Raw genomic sequence first — 22,151 nt, forward strand, 5'->3', positions numbered from 1 at the left:
ATTAATTAACCTTTTAAAGGACAACATAAAATTTAATGCAACAAAAAAATGGTTATGGGAAGTGGATGACAGTGGTTTGCACATTGTTCTTACTCAGTCAAACTAATAGGATAATAGTCCCTTCTCCTGGTCAATTGTAAGGATCTTGTGAAATGACTTCAGGTATACTCAACCCAGTTCCTAATTGCCACAAAACAACAACACAAAAGTGCTCATAATTTAGCACTCAGGGGCCCCAACAATGGCTGGAATGGCAAACAAGTACTACAAAGGTGTAACAAGGCTCTTCTTGTTGAGGCACATTGCTGGGTTGAGGCAAAGAAATTAATCTGATTAGTACCAGTGTGATATAGCTTTCATAGTGCCATTGGACAGTGCAGTTATACAGTTTATATGCACATAAATTAGTAGGGGGTTTTAAGAGCAGGAATCCCATGCAAGTGGTAGAAGATATGCAATGCATCCTTCTTATGAAAAGAAGCTTAAACTACTGACTTCCTGCCTTCTGGCACAAGCTCTTTCTGATCTCGTAAAAACTTGCTTGTAACCTTATTTACCAAACCAATGGCACAGCTGATCTCTCCTAAAGAAAGAGATGACTTTTTAATTATGACGTGAAAAAATTACATCTCCTTCCTCCTAAAATCAAGCTTTCAAAACCATAAAATAACAGAAAATGCTGGAAATACTCAGCAGGCCAGGCAGCATCCGTGGAGAGAGAAACAGAGGTAACGTTTCAGGTCTGGGACCTTCGTCTTCGTGCCCACTTCTCTGGCCAGGAGTCTTCCCCCTCGCACGGCTGATCCTTTCTCCTGCTTTCTAAATTCTCGTTCTACTTGGACCCCTCCCTCTGGCCTCTTACCCTCTCTAGATCTTTTCATTGCTAACTGCCGACGTGACATCGTCCGTCTCCATTTCTCTGCTCCCCTCACTCCAACCTACCTCCCTCTGAACTTGCAGCACTCCGTTCTCTCCGATCCAACCCTAACATGATCACTAAACCTGCTGATAAGGGTGGTGCTGTTGTTGTTTGGCGAACCGACCTCTACCGTGCGGAAGCTGAATGCCAACTCTCCAACACCTCCTCCTACCTCCACCTAGACCATGACCCCACTAGCAAACATCAAGCCATTGTTTCCAAGTGTGTCACTGACCTCAACTCCTCTGGAAATCTTCCCTCCATAGCCGCCAACCTCAGTCTCCCAACCCCGCACAGCCCGCTTCTACCTCCTTCCCAAGATCCACAAACAGGACTGTCCCGGTAGACCCATCATTTCAGCCTGTTCTTGCCCCACGGAACTTATCTCTTCCTATCTCGACTCTATTTTTTCTCCCCTTGTCCAGTCTCTTCCCATCTACATTCGCAACTCTTCCGACGCCTCCGTCACTTTAACAGTTTCCAGGCCCCAACCATCTCCTTTTCACTATGGATGTCCAATCCCTCTACACCGCCATCCCCCACCAGGACGGCCTTCGGGCGCTCCGTTTCTTCCTTGAACAGAGGCCCAACCAGTCCCCATCCACCACCACCCTCCTCCGCCTGGCTGAACTTGTTATCACATTGAACAACTTCTCCTTTGACTCCACTCACTTCCTCCAAATTAAAGGTGTTGCTATGGGAACCCGCATGGGCCCTAGCTATGCCTGCCTGTTCATGGGATATGTGGAACATTCTTTGTTCCAGTCCTACTCCGGTCCCCTCCCTCACCTCTTTTTCCAGTACATCGATGACTGTATTGGTGCCATTTCCTGCTCTCACCCTGAACTAGATAAGTTCATTCACTTTACTTCCAATTTCCACCCTTCCCTCACCTTCACATGGTCCATCTCCGACTCTTCCCTTCCTCGACTTCTCCGTCTCCATTTCTGGCGATCGGCTTTCGACAAACATCCACTACAAGCCCACCGACTCCCACAGCTACCTGGATTACACTTCCTCCCACCCCACTTCTTGTAAGGATTCTTCCATTCTCCCAGTTTCTCCGTCTCCGCCGCGTCTGTTCTGACGATTCCACCTTCCATACCAGTGCTTCCGACATGTCTTCCTTTTTCCTCAACCGAGGATTCCCCTCTACTGTGGTTGACACGGCCCTTGACCGTGTCCATTCTATTTCCCGCACTTCTGCTCTCACCCCTTCATCTCCCTCCCAGAACCACGATAGGGTTCCTCTTGTCCTCACCTTTCATCCCACCAGCCTCCACATTCAATGGATCATCCTCGGCCATTTCCACCACCTTCAACGTGATCCCACCACCAAACACATCTTCCCCTCACCTCCCCTTTCAGCATTCCGAAGGGACCGCTCCCTCCGCGACACCCTGGTCCACTCCTCAATCACCCCCAACAGCCCTTCTCCTTCACCTGGCACCTTCCCGTGCAAGCGCAGGAGATGCAACACATGCCCTTTTACCTCCTCCCTTCCCATTGTCCAGGGCCCCAAACATCCCTTCCAGGTGAAACAGCGATTTACTTGTACTCCTTGCAATTTAATATACTGCATTCGCTGCTCACGATGCGGTCTCCTCTACATTGGGTAGACCAAACGCAGATTGGGCGACCGCTTTGCGAAACACCTCCGTTCAGTCCGTAAGGGTGACCCGGAGCTTCCGGTCGCCTGTCACTTTAATTCACCGCTCTGATCTCTCTGTCCTCAGCCCGTTACATTGTTCCAATGAAGCGCAACGTAAGCTCGAGGAACAGCACCTCATCTTTCGATTAGGCACTCTACAGCCTGCTCCCGGACTCAACATCGAGTTCAACAATTTCAGATAATTATCCCTGCCCCATTTTTCATGCAGTATGATTTTTGCCACTCCCATTTGCAACATTTTATCTTTCCTGCTTCTTACAAAAGTACAGGATGTTCTTTCAATTCCTTCCTCCCCTCCTAACTTCCCCCCACCACCCCCCGTCTCTGCACCTGCTTAATATCTGTTACATCTCCAGCTTTTTCCAGTTCTAATGAAGGGTCCCAGACCTGAAACGTTAACTCTGTTTCTCTCTCCACAGATGCTGCCTGGCCTGCCGAGTATTTCCAGCATTTTCTGTTGTTATTTCAGATTTCCAGCATCCGCAGTATTTTGCTATTATTTCAAAACCATAGTTTGGCATCACCTAATCATTTCTTCCTACTTTACTTCATCTTTCTTCTCTTTCCAATCTTCATGGTCTCCTGCACCATGGCTAAACTAAACCATCTCAGATCTGGGGAAACTACTTTGAACATTTAAACCTGCAGACCACATTCCCAAAAGTCTGTTCCCAGAGCAAGGAGAATGGTAAGGAAAGGATGATTTTTGCTCTGTGCACAATCACTTTCTAGCACTTAGTCTTTTATTGCAAAAAGAGGAAAAAACTAATTGAGATCAAATTATTTTTTCCTGGTGGAAAGACAGTCAATGCTGCCAAAAATCAGGAGGAAGACTAAAGATACAGCACAGGAATACTTGGAGTGAGAGCACTGAAAAAGGCAAAACTAAGCTTGAGCTGGCCCACATGCAACGTACTGGCAGACCAAGGAGAAGGTTATGCTCTATTGTGATTTCTGTGGTAAGGCAGCATTTCTTAAGGGCTGCAGCTCTCCATAAAGTAGTTGTGGCAGTGGGCAAATTGCTAGGCTAATTGCTCACAAGTACAATGGAAACATAGATAACACTGCTCCCTTTGATGCTGTAAAGTTGTATGGGGAACCAAAAAGAGGGAGGCCATATTGGAGGCTGTAAAGCCACCCTCCAGTAAAAGCAAGTCAGCATTAATCACCCAGTTTCCTTGTACCTGGCTTCTGGAAGTTCAGCAGCAAATTGAAAGCAAGTATGTGCAAAGGTGAAGAGCAACCGATGGGGTTCCAACAATCAAAAGGACAAACCTCAGCTGGTCACATCTTCTGGGAGATACCACATGAAGCTCTGTAGACAAATATTGCCCTTTTGCACCTACTCTTTCATTATGCATGGCACTCTTCTTGAAGGTGGAGGCAACAGCCAAGGAACAGCAAACAGATGTTAAGGTATTCAATGAGAGTTTCTCAGTGCAGTAAGCAGCTGTGGATGCAGAGGATAATCCTGTTCTCCTTAGGAGGTATCCACCCCAATGTTTCTTCTGCTTTAAACAATACAGGCACCATGGAATGTCACATAATGAAAGCATCACAGCTCCTTTGCTGAATAACAGCCAAAGAATTCACAAATGATGTTTCTGTGGTCTGGTAACACCTGAACAGTGATTGAGCGAACATCCTTTCTGTTCAAGAAGGCCATGGGTTGATATGAAAAGCCCAGATATCCACACAATACCTTGCACTTGAGGGAACCCTGGCACCTAGGTAAAAGCTGTACATAATTTACAGCTAACTTGTCCTGCATAGGAAAATGGATGAATATGGTGCCCCTATCACACATGGCATTTGACACTTGATACTGCAGCCTACCCAATATGGTACATATTTCCTAACGTGGCTTGGAAGGCTCCGGCAGCACGAAAGTTTCATGCTGTGGTAACCCTCACTTCCGTACAGAGGGGTAGATAAAGAGTTCCTGGGCAGGCACGCCTCCTATAGGATTCTCACTCACTACAGGTACAGGAGAAGGCAGCATTGTTTTCCTATTCAGAGACAATGGGGGATTAGAGACACGAGGTGGGCAGAGAGGTGGTGAAAGGAAAGAGAAAAAAATTCATAAGGAACAGATCAGAGGCATGAAGTGGGCAGGGAAAAGATGTCAATATTAGTCTAATATTTTCTCCGAACTAAGCTGGAGGTTCAATTTTGAGTAAAGTGTCATTACAATCTGGTATGCGAAATGTTCAGACACAAGGTAAATTAAATCATTAGTACTAAAAAGAAAAATGTCCACACTTACCAGAACTATTTCGAGGGCAGGAAGAATTCCTAAATTTGCCAGAGTCTTGAAAAATGCATCTCGGTTCTGAGGTTGCAGTGTTTGAGAAAATGCACAAAATTCCTTAAAGAAGTTCACCTGTGTTTCAGAAAAAGTGTGTGAGAAATATACTATTATATGTTAATGTATAACTTTTCAAGTTGAATAGTTAACTTACTAATTCACGTCTCTTGTCATCATCTGTCGCTTCATCTGTTAACTGTGCAAAGAGTTCAGTCAAAAATTTCTCATCCTCCTGTTATCAAAATAAGTTTCAGTATTACAATTTTACCTGCAAAATTTGCACGTATATGATTGACTTGTGAAACTCCAGTTTAAAAACGCAAGTAAATTATTTTAGCCTCATTTACAGATCAAATTTCAAGCAGATTTGTACAGAGGAGGAACTTTACATTTTCTACAGTATCAAAAAAAAATGCATCAATCTCACAGCACCTCCTATGCAACTTAAAAAGAAAAATAATGCTTTTATCTTCACATATTTGTTTCAATGAGATTAGGAACTATGGAAGAATAAGAGTAAAGGGATTTGGCCGTCCATGTACACAAATCACGAAAAGTTAGATACAGATACAAAAAGTAAATTAAAAAGGCGAATGGAATGTTGGGTTTCATCTCAAGGGGCCTGGAATACAAAGGGGAGGAAGCTATGCTTCAGTTGTACAAAACCATGGTCAGACCCCATCTGGAGTACTGTGTTCAGTTTTGGATACTGCACCTCAGGAAAGATATATTGGCCTGGCCTTGGAGGGGGCAAAGCACATGAACATACTGCTCGAGGAAGGAATGCTGCACATATTTTAAGAATAATTTCCCTTTTCCTATTTATTCCCTCCCTGTTCCAGTCAATGAGTGGGTAACTAAAATCTCCACAAAAATAATTCTCTTATTCCTACTCATCTCCCAGATCTGTCTACAGATTTCCCTCCCACAATTAGGAGGTCTATAGCACAAACTCACTAATATAATAATTCCTGGTTTACCTTTGACTTCTAAACATATTGCCTCTTTTGGTGTACACCAGTCCTCTCTACAGCATGTATCCCCTCCTTCACTAATCCCACCATCTTCCTCCTTTCCTACCTATTCTGTCCCCCCCTTAAAATATTGTAATCTATTATGCTTATTTCCTACTCCTGTCCAATTTGCAGTCAAGTTTCTACTAGTGCTGTTAAATCTTTATCTCTGTGACCCAAATTACTTCTAGTTACCCAGTTCATTTCCCACATTGAGCATTGCAACACGTGCATTTAATGCTACTCCTTTTTCTTCGACCTTTTTGTTTGTTGATTTGCTTTTCCTCCTGTACTTTCCTTATGCCGTCTGCAAAATTCTTTATTAAATACTTACCTCATCTATTTCTACCATCTAACCTTTCTCTTTGATTGCTTTAAATTTCCCCACACCTTTCCTTTCCAATATAAATAACACTTCACTTCCATATTTATCCATTTGGGCAGTTTATTAGCTCCCTTCCTGTTTAGATGTAGTGCATTTTGCAGAATAGCTCCCATCTTCCCCAGATCTGGCACAAATGCCCCATGAAATGGAAACCCTCTTTCTGATATCACCGTTACCCACATGTTGAGCTCCCTAATCTTCCTATGGCTCCCTATTCTAAAATGTGGCTGAAAGAGTGATCCAGAGATTATCTTCCTTGAAATCCTGCGCCAAAATCTGCTTCCTAATCTCTTAAGCTTGTTTTGCAGGACATCGGGCCTGTCCTTTCCTACATTATTGGCACCCATGTGGACCATGATGCCTGGCTCCTCTTCCTCCCCTACCCAATGTCTTCCAGCCTTTCCAAAATGTCACTTTAGCATCCGATAGGCAACAAGCATCCGGGAGATTCTGGACTGCAAAAGATGGCATCTACCCTTCTATCTACTTCTATATCTACCAGCAGGCAGTACTAACAATGTCCTTACCAACATTCACCTATCAAAAACAGATTCATTGGTCAGTGATCCCAAAATTGACCCTTGCAGGACCCCACTGTTTACATCCCTCTACTCTGAAGAACATACATTAACCACCACTCTATCCTCTAATCAACGTCCTAGCCATACTGCTTTAATACCACATGCGTTAATTTTATCCAGAAGCATCCTACACACTTATCAAACTCGGTTTAAAAGTCCTTATACACATATACACAAGGCATTTCCCTTCATCAAGTAACTCATTTCTTTCATGAATTCTACTGAATGTCAGACACAACTTGCAGTTTACAAATCCACGCAGACAGTCCTTAATTAACCAATATCTTTATCCTGCAAAGTGGCCGCTAGAAGTTTACCCACCACTGTTAGTCAGACATTAACAACCCTGCAATCCTCTGGCAAAACTTCCATATCCAAGGAGATTTGAAAAATTATGGTCAGAGTCTCTGCTATTTGATCTCTGACTTGTCAGCATTTAAGGATGCATGCCATGAAGGCATGGTGTCTTTTCCAAGGAGCAACTTTCCCTCTAAGCTGCGCAGCAATGGGAAAAATCCCATGAAGGCCACTCACCAGCTTCTCCATTCTAAATACTGCACATGCGTGGAAATTTAAAGGGACCACGCACTAAAAGAAACCAGCTACACAGAACAAAGCACAGCTTACAGGGAACATTGCCAAGGAGTTACATCAATTTTTTCAGTACTATTTCCATATCCAGTTATCAAATTGCCCACCTCCTCCTTTTATACCTTTCATTTATACACTCTGAAAACTGAGGCAAAGTGCTTATCTCCACCATTCCTTCATCCGCCATATAATTTACTTATCTCTAAATGGCCCTATCCTTATTTTACTACAAAATCATTTACTATTTATTTTGCATTATTAGCCCTAGGTCTCTCAAATGTCTCTCCAAGTCAAATCTGTGTCCTAATCATCTCCTGTTTGCATGTCTCATTTATTTGTGTGCTGTCTTATTTGCCAATTTTTCTGGGCTAGTCCCCTTCTTCTTATCTTGTTGAAATTGGCTTTTTTCCTAGTCCAGAACCTTTATCTTAAACAGTTCGCTCTTTTTAATTTTTATATCCGATGTTGTGGTCATTTCCCAGATGTTCACCAGTTACATTATTTACTTGCCCCACTTCATGATCTAGAATTAGATTTAGCACGGCTTCTTTCCTTATTGGACTAAAGACAACTACTACGAAAAACACACCAAGGCGCTTCAAAGATGTGAGGAAAATAGACAGAGCCACAAGAGATTAGGGGTTCACCAAAAGAATGTTAAGAGATAGGTAAAGTGAGGTTGAGGAGTTTAGGGAAGGAATTCCAGAGGAGTGTGACCTACGCAGCTAAAGACATGGCCACCAAGGTGGGGTGAAGCAAGGGGGAATGCACAAGAGCGGAGTGGAAAAACAACTGAGAGGTCAGAAGGTCTGGGTGATTTAGAGCTGGAAGAGGTTAGAGATAGGGTGGGGCAAGGCCATGGACGGATTTAAAAACAAGGACAATAATTAAGTTTAAGGCACTGGGGGACCGAGAGCAGATGTAGGCCAGCGAGGATGGTGGTCGGGAGGGTGGCAAGCAGGATTTGTTGCAGAATTGGATACAAGCCTGAGAGTTCCAGATGATCTGGATTTTATGGAGGGTGGATGATGGGTGGCCAGTAAGGAGGGCACTGGAGGTGATGCCCAAGGTATTCAGCTGTGTAGGGGCAGAGGCAAATAGTGTTAGAAGTGGAATTAGCCAGTCTTTGTGATGGAGAGGATGAGGTGAGAAACTCAGTTCGGGGGCTGAACATGATGCTGAGGTTGCAAATAGTTTGGTGCAGCCCAAGACAGTGGCGAAGTCAGTGGCGAGAGAGTAGCGTTTGTGGCAAAGACTTTGCCTATGGGTATTCATAATTTTTAATGAGAGGTACTCGAGGCTTACCCAAAACTAGATGTCAAGCAAGCAGTCTGACAGCACAGAGGCAGTGGGCAGGGTTGAGAGGGGTGGTGGTGGTGGTGGTGGTGAAGTAGAGCTGGGTGTGATTAGCATACACTGAAGCTGACACCATGTCTGTAGATAAAAAACAGAAAATGCTGAAAACACTCAGCAGGTCAGACAACATCTGTGGAGAGAGAAATAGAGTTAACATTTCAGATCGATGACCTTTCGTCAGTTCTGGCGAAAGGTCATCGACCTGAAACATTAACTCTGTTTCTCTCTCCACATATGCTGTCTGACCTGCTGAGTATTTCCAGCATTTTCTGTTTTTATTTCAGATTTTCACAGTATTTTGCTTTTGTGTCCATGTCTGTAGATGGTGTCACTAAGGGGCAGCATATAGATGAGGAAGACGAGGGGGCAAAAGGTTCAATTATGGCAGACTAAAGGCAACTGTGTGGGGGTAGGAAGAGACAACTGTTAGAGATACTTTTTCTATGATTGGATGGTTAAGCAGCATACAAGGGTAATTCCACAGAACTGGATAGAGGAGAAGCGGCACAAAGGTCGAGGACAATACACTAGGGTCACTGTCAGAATTGCCAATTGAACAGGATATATTACGACAAGTATTATATCTTTCTAGAAGTACAAAGAAAAATGTAAATTTAATGGAGTTTATAATTGATAATACTCCATAGAAGACAAATTCTTTGCAGATTTTGTTTTAAATTCTCCTGCAACTTTAAGAAAACAAGTTAATGGGAGCATAATTAATTGAACTTAACTTGAATATATACATATATACTGTTTTCTAATTCTACTGACGCTTCCAATTCTGCAAATAAAGGAGCTGAACTTAGCTTCCATTTAAAAAAAAACGTTTTTTTCTCTTTAATTTAGAAGGGTGAATGCAACAGGCACACCGCTGTATGGAGACACTATGTCCACCGTACTTTATAGTGTCCGCTCTACTTCACTGCGAAAGGAACCAGCAATCTGATAGCAAAACTAGACTGCTAAACTCATTGAGATGACATGTTAGTATTCAGGCACTGTATGTTTAAAGATGCACAGCAAATGTACTAATTGAAGTTATCTAACAGTAAGCTATGTTTTTAATGCAGCGAGTTATGATCTGAAATGCACTACAGATTCAATAGTAACTACAGATTCAATAGTAACTTTCAAAAAGAAGAAATTTGTAGGTCTACAGGGAAACAGCAGGGGAGTGGGACTAATTGGATGGTCTTTCAAAGACCCGCCACAGACAAGATGGGCCGAATGGCCTCCTTCTGTGCTGTATGGTTCTATGATTTGTGGTTCTTTGACCTTTAGTGTTCTGTGGATGATGTGGGCTGGGCAATCTTAAGACATTTGCTATTAAACCATTCACCTTTAGCAAAAACTGTCTTTTCTATCAAAAGACAAGTTTTACCAAAATTGCTCATATGGTGTCTTCCCTTCAAAATTCCTATGTAAACACCTCTATGGGATTGGAATGTGTCACATATACACTCTGACCTCAGTCAAAAGGTTGCGGGTTCAAGTGCCACTCCACAATTTCAACACAAAATTTACACTGTTCAGGTAGGCATAAAAGATCCTATAGCAAGGAGTTTCCTGCTGTCCAGACCAAGATTCATCTCTTAACCAATTGCACAAAACAAACAAACTGGTCATTCATCTCATTTCTGTTTATGGGACCTGATTGTGCACAAATTGGCTACCTACAAAAACGGTGGCTATACTTCATACTACCAAAAATGTAATTAATTGGCTGTGGAGCACTTTGGGACATCCAGAGGATGTGAAAGCTATTATAAGTGCAAGTCTCTCTTTCATCCTTGGGATAAAGCAAATAAATATGTTGTCACTAGGCTTATTTACTGATACACTATAGCAAAACTTGCATTTAAGCTAATATGCTTCAATGCTGTGGAAATATACTTGTGTTATGCTCTTAAACTCAACATTTCAAATTGCTCCCATCTCTACCTCACTGGTGACCAATCCAATTAGAAGCAATCCATAAGCAGTGTGTTACGAGCTTCTCCCTATTTACCTTCATGAATTTTTGTAAGATATTCAATGCCTAGGAAGACACTGGTTTGGGTGCACTTGTACCACTAAAAATGGAGCCGTGGGCTTCATAAATTCAGGATGGCGTTAGATTAGGACTTCCAAGATGCAACACTGGGCAGGGAGAAATGTTCCATTGTCTACTTCTAGGTTGCCTTTAACCAGCAATTTTCAAGCATTAAAAAATAGCAACTGTTAACTGTAGCCAATTTACAGTTTTTCATTTAAGTATACCAAAAACCCGTTATAACAGCCATGTTTAAGCGACACAGTAAAATTTACTTTAAAAAAATGTAATCTAAGATATGCACCATCAGCCACATAAGGGCTTTATCAGGAGGAGAAAAAAATTCAAGACAGCTACATTCATAATTGCAGATTGCAAACTTCAAAGCTAAAACCATGTACATAATTAGGCAAATAAAGTTATCTTATATACTGGCTGACCAGATAAACCACGGAAGATGGCCAACTATTCACTTTCACTGATCTACAGCCTCTAAGGAAACCTCTAAAGAACTGCCATTACTAATTGCCTCTTAAAAATGATTAATTTTAGCTAATTATCCATCAGTTTAGTTTTCATGCTTATTGAAATATTGAGTTCGAATGACACAAGGATGGGAGAAACCAGGTTGCAGTTAATACAGCTTGAAGTAACTGAGCCCAACAGTAGGAGGAGCTGAACTGAAGTAGCTAGCTGAAATATCCTTGGTTAATGACTTGACTGATAAATCTAAAAGTTAGAGGATCTACTTTGAGGCCAATTGTTATAATTTTTCTTCCAAACTAATCCATTTTACTATTCAAAAAACAGACATGTATGTAGCTTTAATCCTAAAAAGCTTCTTCCAGGAAATAAAAACAGTCTTTACTCAAGGTATTCTGTCCCATTTGTAACTATACATTGTAGCTTCAGAATGCAAGAACAGCAACTGTACAAACATTAAAACCTCAAAAATATGGCAGTTCACAGCACAAGAGACAGACTATGGAAGTTAGCCAACAGTTCTCTAATGATGTATGGGCTACAAGGAAAATCCATTTGAGAGTCCTCCACTTTTTTTTTAAAACCGAGTTGTTTTTTAAAAAAATACTGCATTACTCCTTTGGTAAGAACAGAGAAGGAATAAAGAAGGCTTATAAACAAGCCTTCTCTAGACAGAAACTGCAAGATACATTTCGAAGAATTACAGTACAGTATTGATATTCCACACCAATGTTTGAAAACCACATTACTGTTAAATCACAATCGGATACCCAAAATAGTTACCATTTTATTTAAAACTGTAATTCAGTAATAGCTAAAAACAAATCTTGTTTGAACTGATTTGCTTTCCTTTAACAATGATTTAGTCAATTCTCAGATGCTGCTAAATGCTCCTTGCAGTGTTATCAACAGGTTTAGCAATGGTGTTGGGGAGTGGATAGGGAAAGAAGAAAGTCATTGAACAAATATTTTGTATCGGTCTTCACGGTAGAAAACACTAAAAGCATCCCAATAATGGGGAGGGGGGGGAAACTTAAAACTATCACTAGAGAGAAAATACTAGGCAAACTAATGGGACAAGTCCCCTGGCCTGATGGCCTGCATCCTAGAGTCTTAAAAGAGGTGGCTGCAAAGATAGTGGATGCATTGGTTGTAATCTACCAAAATTCCCTGGATTCTGGAAAGGTTCCAGCGGACTGGAAAACCGCAAATGTAACGCCCCTATTTAAGAAAGGAGTGAGACAGAAAGCAGGCAACTATCGACCAGTTAGCCTAACATCTGTCGTTGGGAAAATGCTGGAGTCCATCATTAAAGAAGTGGTAGCAGTACATTTAGAAAATCAGAATATAGTCAAGCATAGTCAGCATGGTTTTATGAAAGGGAAATCATGTTTGACAAATTTGCTGGAGTTCTTTGAGGATGTAACGAGCAGGATGGATAGCAACATAGAAGATAGGAGCAGGAGTAGGCCATTCGGCCCCTCGAGCCTGCTCTGCCATTCAATGAGATCATGGCTGATCATCCAAATTCAGTACCCTGTCCCTGCCTTCTCTCCATATCCCTTGATCACTTTAGCATTAAGATATATATCCAACTGCTTCGTGAATATATTTAATGAATTGGCCTCTACTGCCTCCTTTGGCAGAGAATTCCACAAGTTCACCACTCTCTGGGTGAAGAAATTCCTCCTCATTTGGATTTCCAGAAGGCATTCGATAAGGTGCTACATAAAATGTTACTACACAAGATAAGAGCTCACGCGGTTGGGGGTAATATATTAGCATGGACAGAGGATTGGCTAACCAACAGAAAACAGAGTCGGAATAAATGAGTCATTTTCAGGTTGGCAAACTGTAACTAGTGGGGTGCCGCAGGGATCAGTGCTGGGGCCTCAACTATTTACAATCTATATTAATGACTTGGATAAAGGGGCTCATGTTGCCAAATTTGCTGATGATACAAAGATAGGTGGGAAAGCAAATTATGTGGAGGACACAAAGAATCTCCAAAGGGATATAGATAGGCTAAGTGAGTGGGCAAAAATTTGGCAGATGGGGTTTAATGTGGGAAAATGCAAGTTATCCACTTTGGCAGGAAAAATAAAAAAGCAATTTATTTAAATGGGGAGAGATTACAAAATGCTGAGGTGCAAAGGGATCTGGGGGTCCTTGTACATGAATCACAAAAAGTTAGCATGCAGGACAGCAAGTAATTAGGAAGGCAAATGGAATGTTGCCCTTTATTGCAAAGAGAATGGAGTATAAAAGTAGGGAAGTCCTGTTACAACTGTACAGGGCATTGGCGAGACCACACCTGGAGTACTGCGTACAGATTTGGTCTCCTTATTTAAAGGATATACTTGCACTGGAGGCAATTCAGAGAAGGTTCATGAGGTTGATTCTGGAGATGAAGGAGTTGTCTTATGAAGAAAGGTTGAGCCTATACTCAATGGAGTTTAGAAGAATGAGGGGGGATCTTATTGAAACATATAAGATTCTGAAGGGGCTTGAAAGGGTAGATGCAGAGGATGTTTCGCCTCGTGGGGGGGGGGGGGTGGAATCTAGAACTGGGGGCATAATTTCAGAATAAGGGGGCACCCTTTTAAATCGGAAATGAGGAGGAATTTCTTCTCTGAGGGTCATGAATCTTTGGAATTCTCTTCCCCAGAGAGCTGTGGAGGCTGGGTCATTGAATATATTTAAGGTGGAGATAGACAGATTTTTGAAAGGTAAGGGAGTCGAGGGTTATGGGGAGCAGGCAGGCAAGTGGAGTTGAGGCCAAGATCAGATCAGCCATGACCTTATTGAATGGTGGAGCAGGCTCGAGGGGCAAAATGACCTACTCCTGTTCCTACGTCTTGTGTATCACAATTAAGTAAATACCATTTAAAAATGTGTAATAAAAACAGAAAATGCTGGAGAAACTCAGCAAGTCAGGCAGCATCTGTGAAGAGAGAAGCAGAGTCAACGTTTCAGGTCGATGACCTTTCGTCAGAACTGGAAAAAAGCAGGAAATGTGAATAGGCTGGGAAAGGGGGAGGGGATAAAAGAACAAAAGGGAAGGCCTGTGATAGGATGGAAGGCAGGAGAGATTAAGATATATTCAAGGCAAAAGGAGATGGTAATGGAACAGGTTAAGAACACACACACACAAAATAAGGGCCGAGGTTATGATCTGAAATTGTTGAACTCGGTGAATTAAAATGACAGGCGACCGGAAGCTCGGGGTTCCCCCTACGGACTGAACGGAAGTGTTCCGCAAAGCGGTCACCCAATCTGCGTTTGGTCTCCCCAATGTAGGGGAGACCACACCGTGAGCAGCGAATACAGTATACTAAATTGCGAGAGGTACAAGTAAATCACTGTTTCACCTGGAAGGGGTGTTTGGGGCCCTGGGCCCCAGGTGAAACAGCGATTTACTTATTAAATTGCGAGAAGTACAAGTAAATCGCTGTTTCACCTGGGGCCCAGGGCCCCAAACACCCCTTCCAGGTGAAACAGTGATTTACTTGTACCTCTCGCAATTTAGTATACTGTATTCGCTGCTCACGGTGTGGTCTCCCCTACATTGGGGAGACCAAACGCAGATTGGGTGACCGCTTTATGGAACACCTTCATTCAGTCCGTAAGGGGACCCCGAGCTTCCAGTTGCCTGTCATTTTAATTCATCGCTCCACTCCCACTCAGACCTCACCGTCCTCGGACTCTTGCATTGTTCCACGGAAGCTCAGCGTAAGCGAGGAACAACACCTCATCTTTCGATTAGGCACTTTACAGCCTTCTGGACTCAAGAGTTCAACAATTTCAGATCATAACCTCGGCCCCTATCATATATGTATATATATATATTTTTCATCCACACTTTGTGTGGCTCTCTTTTTCTTCTCTCCCACATGGCAGCTGTCTTTCATTCTGCCAACACAATTTACACTTCATCTAGAGCCATCCTTTGTTTCTTAACCTGTTCCATTACCATCTCCTTTTGCTTTGAATATCTCAATGTCTCAATCTCTCCCGCCTTCCATTCTATCACAGACCTTCCCTTTTGTTCATTCATCCCCTCCCCTTTCCCAGCCTCTTCACTTGCTTAAAAATCTGTTCCATTTCCTGCTTTTTTCCAATTCTGATGAAAGGTCATCGACCCGAAACGCTGTTTCTTCACAGATGCTGCCTGACCTGCTGAGTTTCTCCAGCATTTTCTGTTTTTATTTCAGATTTCCAGCATCTGCAGTATTTTCTTTTTGTATTAGTATTTAAAAATGTGTAATTTGGTTCTTGTCGGAAACGCATTAATCACCTCAAACTGTTAACCACCACCAGCACTACTTCATCAACCATCAAAGATCAGTGATCATTACTACCATAGAAAACTAAGTAGGCTCTTCCTGCGGAGGCACTCACCGTACATCTAAAGCAGCTCCACTGCAAGCTGCAAGGTTGTGACTTCTGACTGGCCTTACGGCTGCTCCGGAACTGGCCCTAGGAAATTAATACAGGTTGGAAAGGTTTACATTCCCAGCCGGCAACATAATTTCCCAGGTTCAAGTGGCCCGAGCAGCCCTTGAGCCAGTGTAGATCAGCAAGGAGGATACAGGCAGCTGCATTTTGGATAAGTTGCAGTTTGCGGAGAACGGGAGGACATTGGAGTAAGAGTCTCGAAGTGACAAATGTATGAATAAGGGTTTCAGTGGCAATGGGGATGAGGTGGGTGGAGGCAGGCAATGGTGTGCAGGTTGGCAACAGGTGGTCTCTGGAGTAGGAAGCAAGGTTTGACATTAAACTATGGGTTGAACAGGACACCAAGGTTTCACATGGTCTGGGTCAGCCTGTTTACAGTGGAATGGATCTACGATACTCCATTTACATATGTTACCACCTCAAATGTACCTCTCCATCCTGCTACAACCTCTATCGTCAAGCAATCTGTCTGACATCAAGTCATAGATGAGTCACAATTCTCTCTGACTGAACATCAGAATGAACAATGTCATTGTTTAAGCCCCAAACATAGACTCTGCTCCCTTGCCATTGATTCCGCTCTACCTCTTGGCCATGCGCTCAAGCTGAAACATGCCTGCCTCCACCCATGAAACTGTTAAGTTATGCTCATCGTAGACTCGATTACTCTAATGCCCTTCTTGCTGTCCTCACATCCTCTGCAAACTGCAACTTGTCCAAAATGCAGCTGTTTGTATCCAGTCTTGCACCAAGTCCTCCTTGCTCATCTTCATTGAGCTACACTGGTGGTTTCCGCTTTGCACCAACACTAAATCTGCAATGTAAACACAGAATCAGGGCCCCAACCAGTATCGGCACCAAAATGGAGCGAGACTCCCTAGGAAGAGGGAATCTCAACACTTCCACTTGACACTGCACGGAGTGTAAATCCAATCAAGCTAGGTTTAAAAGTGGTTGGCGGTTCCTTGGACCACCTGGACACTTTTAAACCTACCTGCAATCAACTTAAAAGTTTAAGTAGGCCAGACACTGGTATGAGTATTAAACAAACACTTACATTTTAATTATAGGGAGGAGCTATGCAGATATAAGTAAATTTGCTCCTGGGAAGGAAAATTCAAGTTTTATCCAGGCAATGTAAATAATGTAAAATAAAAAAGGAAAAACAGCAAATGCTGGAAATCTGAAATAAAAACAAAAAATCCAGAAAATACACAGGTCAGCATCTATAAAGAAAAAGGAAAGTTTTAACATTTCAGCTATGTACCCATCATCAGTGTAAAAAGCCTGCCTGAAACCCAAACTCCAGCTACTAGTCTCACCCCAGCAGGGTGCAATGTAAATGCACCTTAAGTTAGACTGCTGGAACAAAATTCTCCATTCTCTGATGACAGTAAAGGTTTTACATTAAATACAGTTGGACAGAATCAATTCTCCATGCGTAGGTTTGCAGCACAAAAACCCCAAAATTTAACAGAACACTAGCAACCAGCAATAATCATAGTTGGTAGGGGAAACTGATGCAAGCTGATTTCAGCTGGAGATAAGGCATTAATCACCGAGCATTAAAAAAAACAAAAAATAAAACAAAAACCAGTTCCTATTATATTGTATGATCATGTTACTTTCAAAATGTAGATTTTTCTTTATACAAGGGAGAACCCAAGGTTCTCAGACAGAATGAGAGAGCAAGGTCCAATCCTTCTGTAAAAGTTTTCCACAACTAAATCTGCAAATCAAATTAATGTTAATGATCTTTGCAAAATAACTCACCTGCAACATACTAACAATCTCCACTTTGTTGAAGAATATAAATGATGTTAGTGTGGATAGAAAGTTCTCCTCAAATACAGATGGGGTGGGCAAAATGATATCCTGGATGTATTGTACCCGGTATGTTTGGTGAATTTTTTGCTTCAGTTCAGTGTCTGTGATAGGTATAACCTCTTTAAATTTGGCTGTTTTGGTCAAAAATTCTCTGTGCTTTCTAGGATGAGGTAGGGAAGGATCATACTCCAAACACCCCACCACGTCCATAATGCACTCATCTGAAAACATCACCTCAAACAGTGCTGCTTTATTGAGGAACAAAATGCCTCTGATAATTTCATACAAATGATGTAGACCTTCTGTGTTCTCAAGGTCCTCACAAACTTGGAATAGCTGCAACAGTTTTTTAATGTAGCCCTCATTTTCCAAAGCCAGTGCTAACTTCTCTCTGCGGATAGGAGAGGAGAGAACTGAGGTTACCAAGTCGGCAATCTCTTCCAGTTTGTTTAGTTCACATGGTGGAAGATCAACTGTATGAGTAGTTTCAGGCATTTCTTCAAATCGCTCCTCTTCAGACTCATCAATGATGTCCTGAGTGATATCTAGTGACGGGTCTCGTCCCTGCACCTGCAAATGCCAATAAAGGGTTCATTTGAAACTTATTCTGCTACCGCAACCTGTAAATTAAATACATTTAATATATATCTACTGTTCATTGCAAACCTGCTGGAAAGAATGCTTAGAAGCAACAATTAGTCTCAATTGTACATTGATAATTATACATTTAGCATTTTTTTTTATAAATATGGGAAGTATTTTCTTGAAATGCAAATACAGCAACAGACTATAGTACTATCAAGCTGAATTAGACATATATAAATTTCAGATTTTTTATACTAATCAGATGACAAAAGCTAGTTAACCTATGCATTCATTAAAAAAAACTAGTAAATTGCCAGTGGTGTTGTCCATGGTCAGTTAACAAATATAGGTTTGACAACAGAATTGGGAGACACTTCATAAATTGGTTCTTCAAAGCTGACTGGCCAGAGCATGTAACAACATCATGACAGTTGACATAACAGTTTACAATTGCAAATACTGACAGAAAAATGTGACCAAAAATCTTGACAACAGGAAGTAAGGTTTATGTACAAGAAATGAACACGACAAGATTTATTTTTACATATAGGCCGATTTCTCCCCCACCCACACCAACCCAAGGTTGCACAGAGTCGCATCCCTACTGCTAAGAAGTGGGCAGCTCCAAGGCCTTCTGCAATATCCCTTTCAGCCAACTGCTAAGAAATGCAGTGTTCACATTACCCCTCCATGAGCTTCAAGACCTGTCTGGTACTGCTCAGACCAGGAGTCAAGCAGAATGGGGAGGGATGGATCCCATATCCTCCTATTCCATAGCACCATCCATTACTGCTCCAATGCTCAGCATCAACACTACCTCATACATTTCTAAACCATCTCAATTAAACTAACAGGTGAATTTTGAACTAAACAAGCCATTCCCATCAAAACCCAGTTCCTTGATGTGCACAGTAAAATTACATCTATACTAAGCTTTAAATCCTAAAGTAAATGTTTGGGGTGGGAGAGAAAAGAACTGGCAGAAAAGGGATGCAGTGCACTGGAGCACGAACATGCAGCATAATAAAATCGTAATGTGACCATACCAGTAATCTCCCACACCACTAAAATGCCAAACTTAATCAGGTTTACTATCTGGGAAAGAGAGCAGCAGCATTAACTTTAAGGACACAGAAGCAGAGATCAGGAGTTGGCACAGACCTGTAAAACTGATTTTCTCCTCGTATGACTGGGGAACTACAAAGGCAGCTTAAAAAAACTTCCACCTTCTAAAGCATCAAGTTATTTCTCCTACTCAGTGGAGACCATCATTCAAAGCCTCCAAATTCACCAGAGCAACTTGACTGCTTTTTGTTCAGCTGCTAGCAACATTTCCTCACTAAGACTGCATTGCTCTCTATAGGGTTGCCTGCTGATGGGGTGCCATAACAGGTCATCTGATCATCATCTAGTGGGTCTGGAGACCAAATTACCTCCCAAATTGACAGATGGCCAACATTGTACAGTGACAATTAACTAAGTTTCTAGGAATCCACAAGATTGGAGGTCATCAGATCTGTATTCTTCTGTATGTGCCAATAGGTAATTGTTATTGCATACAATTAAAAAACTGCAACGATAGCCCCATTTTCCTTTGAGTAACTGACAGTCGTTGGGAAATTAGGACTGGGGGGGTGGTGGTGGTGGTGGAGGGGTAAGAGGCAGAAGTGTGCCATTGTTTGCAAGGGGCCCACACAAGCAAGTTTAAAAAGGGACATAAAATGATGCTTGAATTGTAACTTTTGTTTCAAATTTTAATATAGTTGGAGCAGCCAGAGTTTGTCAATATTGGCAGTAGCCATATACTGACACTTGTGGAGCTACCCTTCTCAAATTAGTCAGCTTGTGTGCAGAGCACAGGACAGAAAAAGGACACAAATCAAAAACAATCGAATTTAGCTGCCTTTTGTGATAAATCCGATCAATTACCAAACATGGCTACTCATGTCAAAATAGGGAGCAGACTTGTCTAACTGCTCAATGTGCACCCACAAATACAACATTTTGCATAGGAAAGAGTGTAACACCCAAAACAAAGCATCTTTCATCCAATAGGCAACACAACATACCGTTTTCAAACATGCGATTATTTGAGTCCAGTCCACATAATGCCAGACTCTCAATGAGTTACCCAAAACAATGCAAAGTTGAAAGTTGGCATTTGGCAAGTATTATTGGAGTATAGCAGTGCATTTGTCACTAAGAAATGCCAAAGGCACAGAATTCTATTTGAAAAGTTAACACCCCACCCCCCCCACAGCTTCTACTTTTCCCTGGGTAACAGCATCAAGAATCAAAAAAAGTGGGGGGGGGGGGGGGCGCAGCACGGAGGGAAAGGAAACCATGTTTAAAATATTTCCCAGAAGGAATGCTCTTTCGAATATTTGTAAACAGAAAAAACTCTAATTAAGTTTAGTTACAAGATTTAAGTTAATTGAGATTTTAAAAGATAATAATTTTTTTTTTTTTTTTTCTTTTTTTAAAAAGATTCATACCGTAAGCAGGACATTGCAGTAAGCAATGGAAAGCATGCTTAGTGAACTCTCTGCCACTTTTGATGACTTTACAAACACAGTTCACAAAATTTGGGTGGTTGCTGGGGTTGTGCAGTTAGAGAAAATGATCAGATAATCTGGAAACATTATTCTGTGGCAAGATTAAGATGCATTAAATAAAATGTCCAAAAGAGCAATTACTGAGTACATAGACAATGTATTATAAAGGAGGCTGGAAGATTATACTAGCAATATTAAATGCAACAGTCCTGCGAAAACAGGGCAGAAACATAAACGGCAATAAAAATCAAAAAATATTGGCGCTATATGTGGGAGCTCAAACACACTGGCGCAGAGTGATATACAGGTTGGTACCTAAAATTACTAATTCGGCAAATAATTGAAATCAGCTGCATCACTGTTGACAAGTGTGAAGTGAAGGCCAGGCACTTCCCTGTGAAGTCAGCAGGAAAATAAATCACCCCAAGTCAATCTTGCCCTTCTCCCATCAGCTATAGATCTACACTTACAGGCCATGTGGCAAGCCATCTGCTTGTCCGTCCAGCTGAACTATGGTGCAAGAAGAGTTCCTTACTGATTCCGGTTAAACACAAAAGGTTTTAAAAACGATAATTTAACTAGAGATCAATTAAATGAGAGAATTAAGTTTCCTATCAGAACTTTAAAGTTCATTTCAAAAGAATTTGACAATCACAGAATTTAGCTTGAGAATGAAAAGTTGACAATTTTACACAGCTCCTTATTTATATAAAAAAAGAATGCTTTTCCCTTTCAAGCCTCTCCCAAGTTACACACCACCAGAGAGGATCGGCTAGAGTTATGCTTCCAGACCTGAATGATATATATGGATCTATAAATAGAAAGAACAAACTTGTTTTTATATAGCGTCTTTCATGATCTCAGGACATTCCAAAGTGCTTTACAGCCAATTAAGAACTTTTGACATGTAGTCACTGTTGTAATGTAGAAAACGTGGCAGCCAATTTGTACAAAGTGATGTCCCATAAACAGCAATGAAATAAAATGCCTAAGAGTTAAAGAAAGGGTGATCACCTCAGCTGTTCACTCTGTGGAGAAACACATATCTTCCTACAGCAACTTGGAGACTAGTACCTTGAGAAAAGTTGAATTCCTTGCATCCAAACAATCTTTGAAAAAAATTTATCTGGCTTCTAGATGTCATTTTATACAAGGCATAATAATCATGGAAATATCATTGCAACTGTTGACATCAGATAAGTAGATTTAATGGACAAGACCCCATGTCAGCATCTGGTCCCAGTGGCACTGGCAACTTGAGATGGTACTAACACTGCCCTAGCTTGGTGATTCACTATACTTCCATAAGGTTTGTTTTTCTTAACAAGAATGGTTAGGATGAAGGTGGCCTATCTGATTTCAGAATACCAATTCGACAGTCTT

General features: G+C 41.6%; 1 protein-coding gene across 4 annotated transcripts in view; it reads right to left on the reverse strand.

Annotated features, from left to right (window-relative positions):
- Window positions 1-22,151, reverse strand: part of ppp4r3b (protein phosphatase 4, regulatory subunit 3B) — a 70,879-nt gene that overhangs the window by 41,020 nt on the left and 7,708 nt on the right. For 3 of the 4 annotated variants that reach the window (XM_085981401.1, XM_085981400.1, XM_085981399.1), the window contains exons 4-6: window positions 17,575-18,198; window positions 5,054-5,131; window positions 4,858-4,974 (exon numbers count right to left, since the gene is read on the reverse strand). In XM_085981401.1, coding sequence (XP_085837527.1) covers window positions 4,858-4,974; window positions 5,054-5,131; window positions 17,575-18,198 — 819 coding nt within the window. The remainder of the gene's footprint in view (window positions 1-4,857; window positions 4,975-5,053; window positions 5,132-17,574; window positions 18,199-22,151) is intronic. The other variant, XM_085981402.1, reaches the window with a different exon arrangement.

Source organism: Somniosus microcephalus, chromosome 3, assembly GCF_052327205.1.
Source record: "Somniosus microcephalus isolate GS21.2 chromosome 3, FLI_Smic_1.0, whole genome shotgun sequence".
NCBI classification, from domain to species: Eukaryota; Metazoa; Chordata; class Chondrichthyes; order Squaliformes; family Somniosidae; genus Somniosus; species Somniosus microcephalus.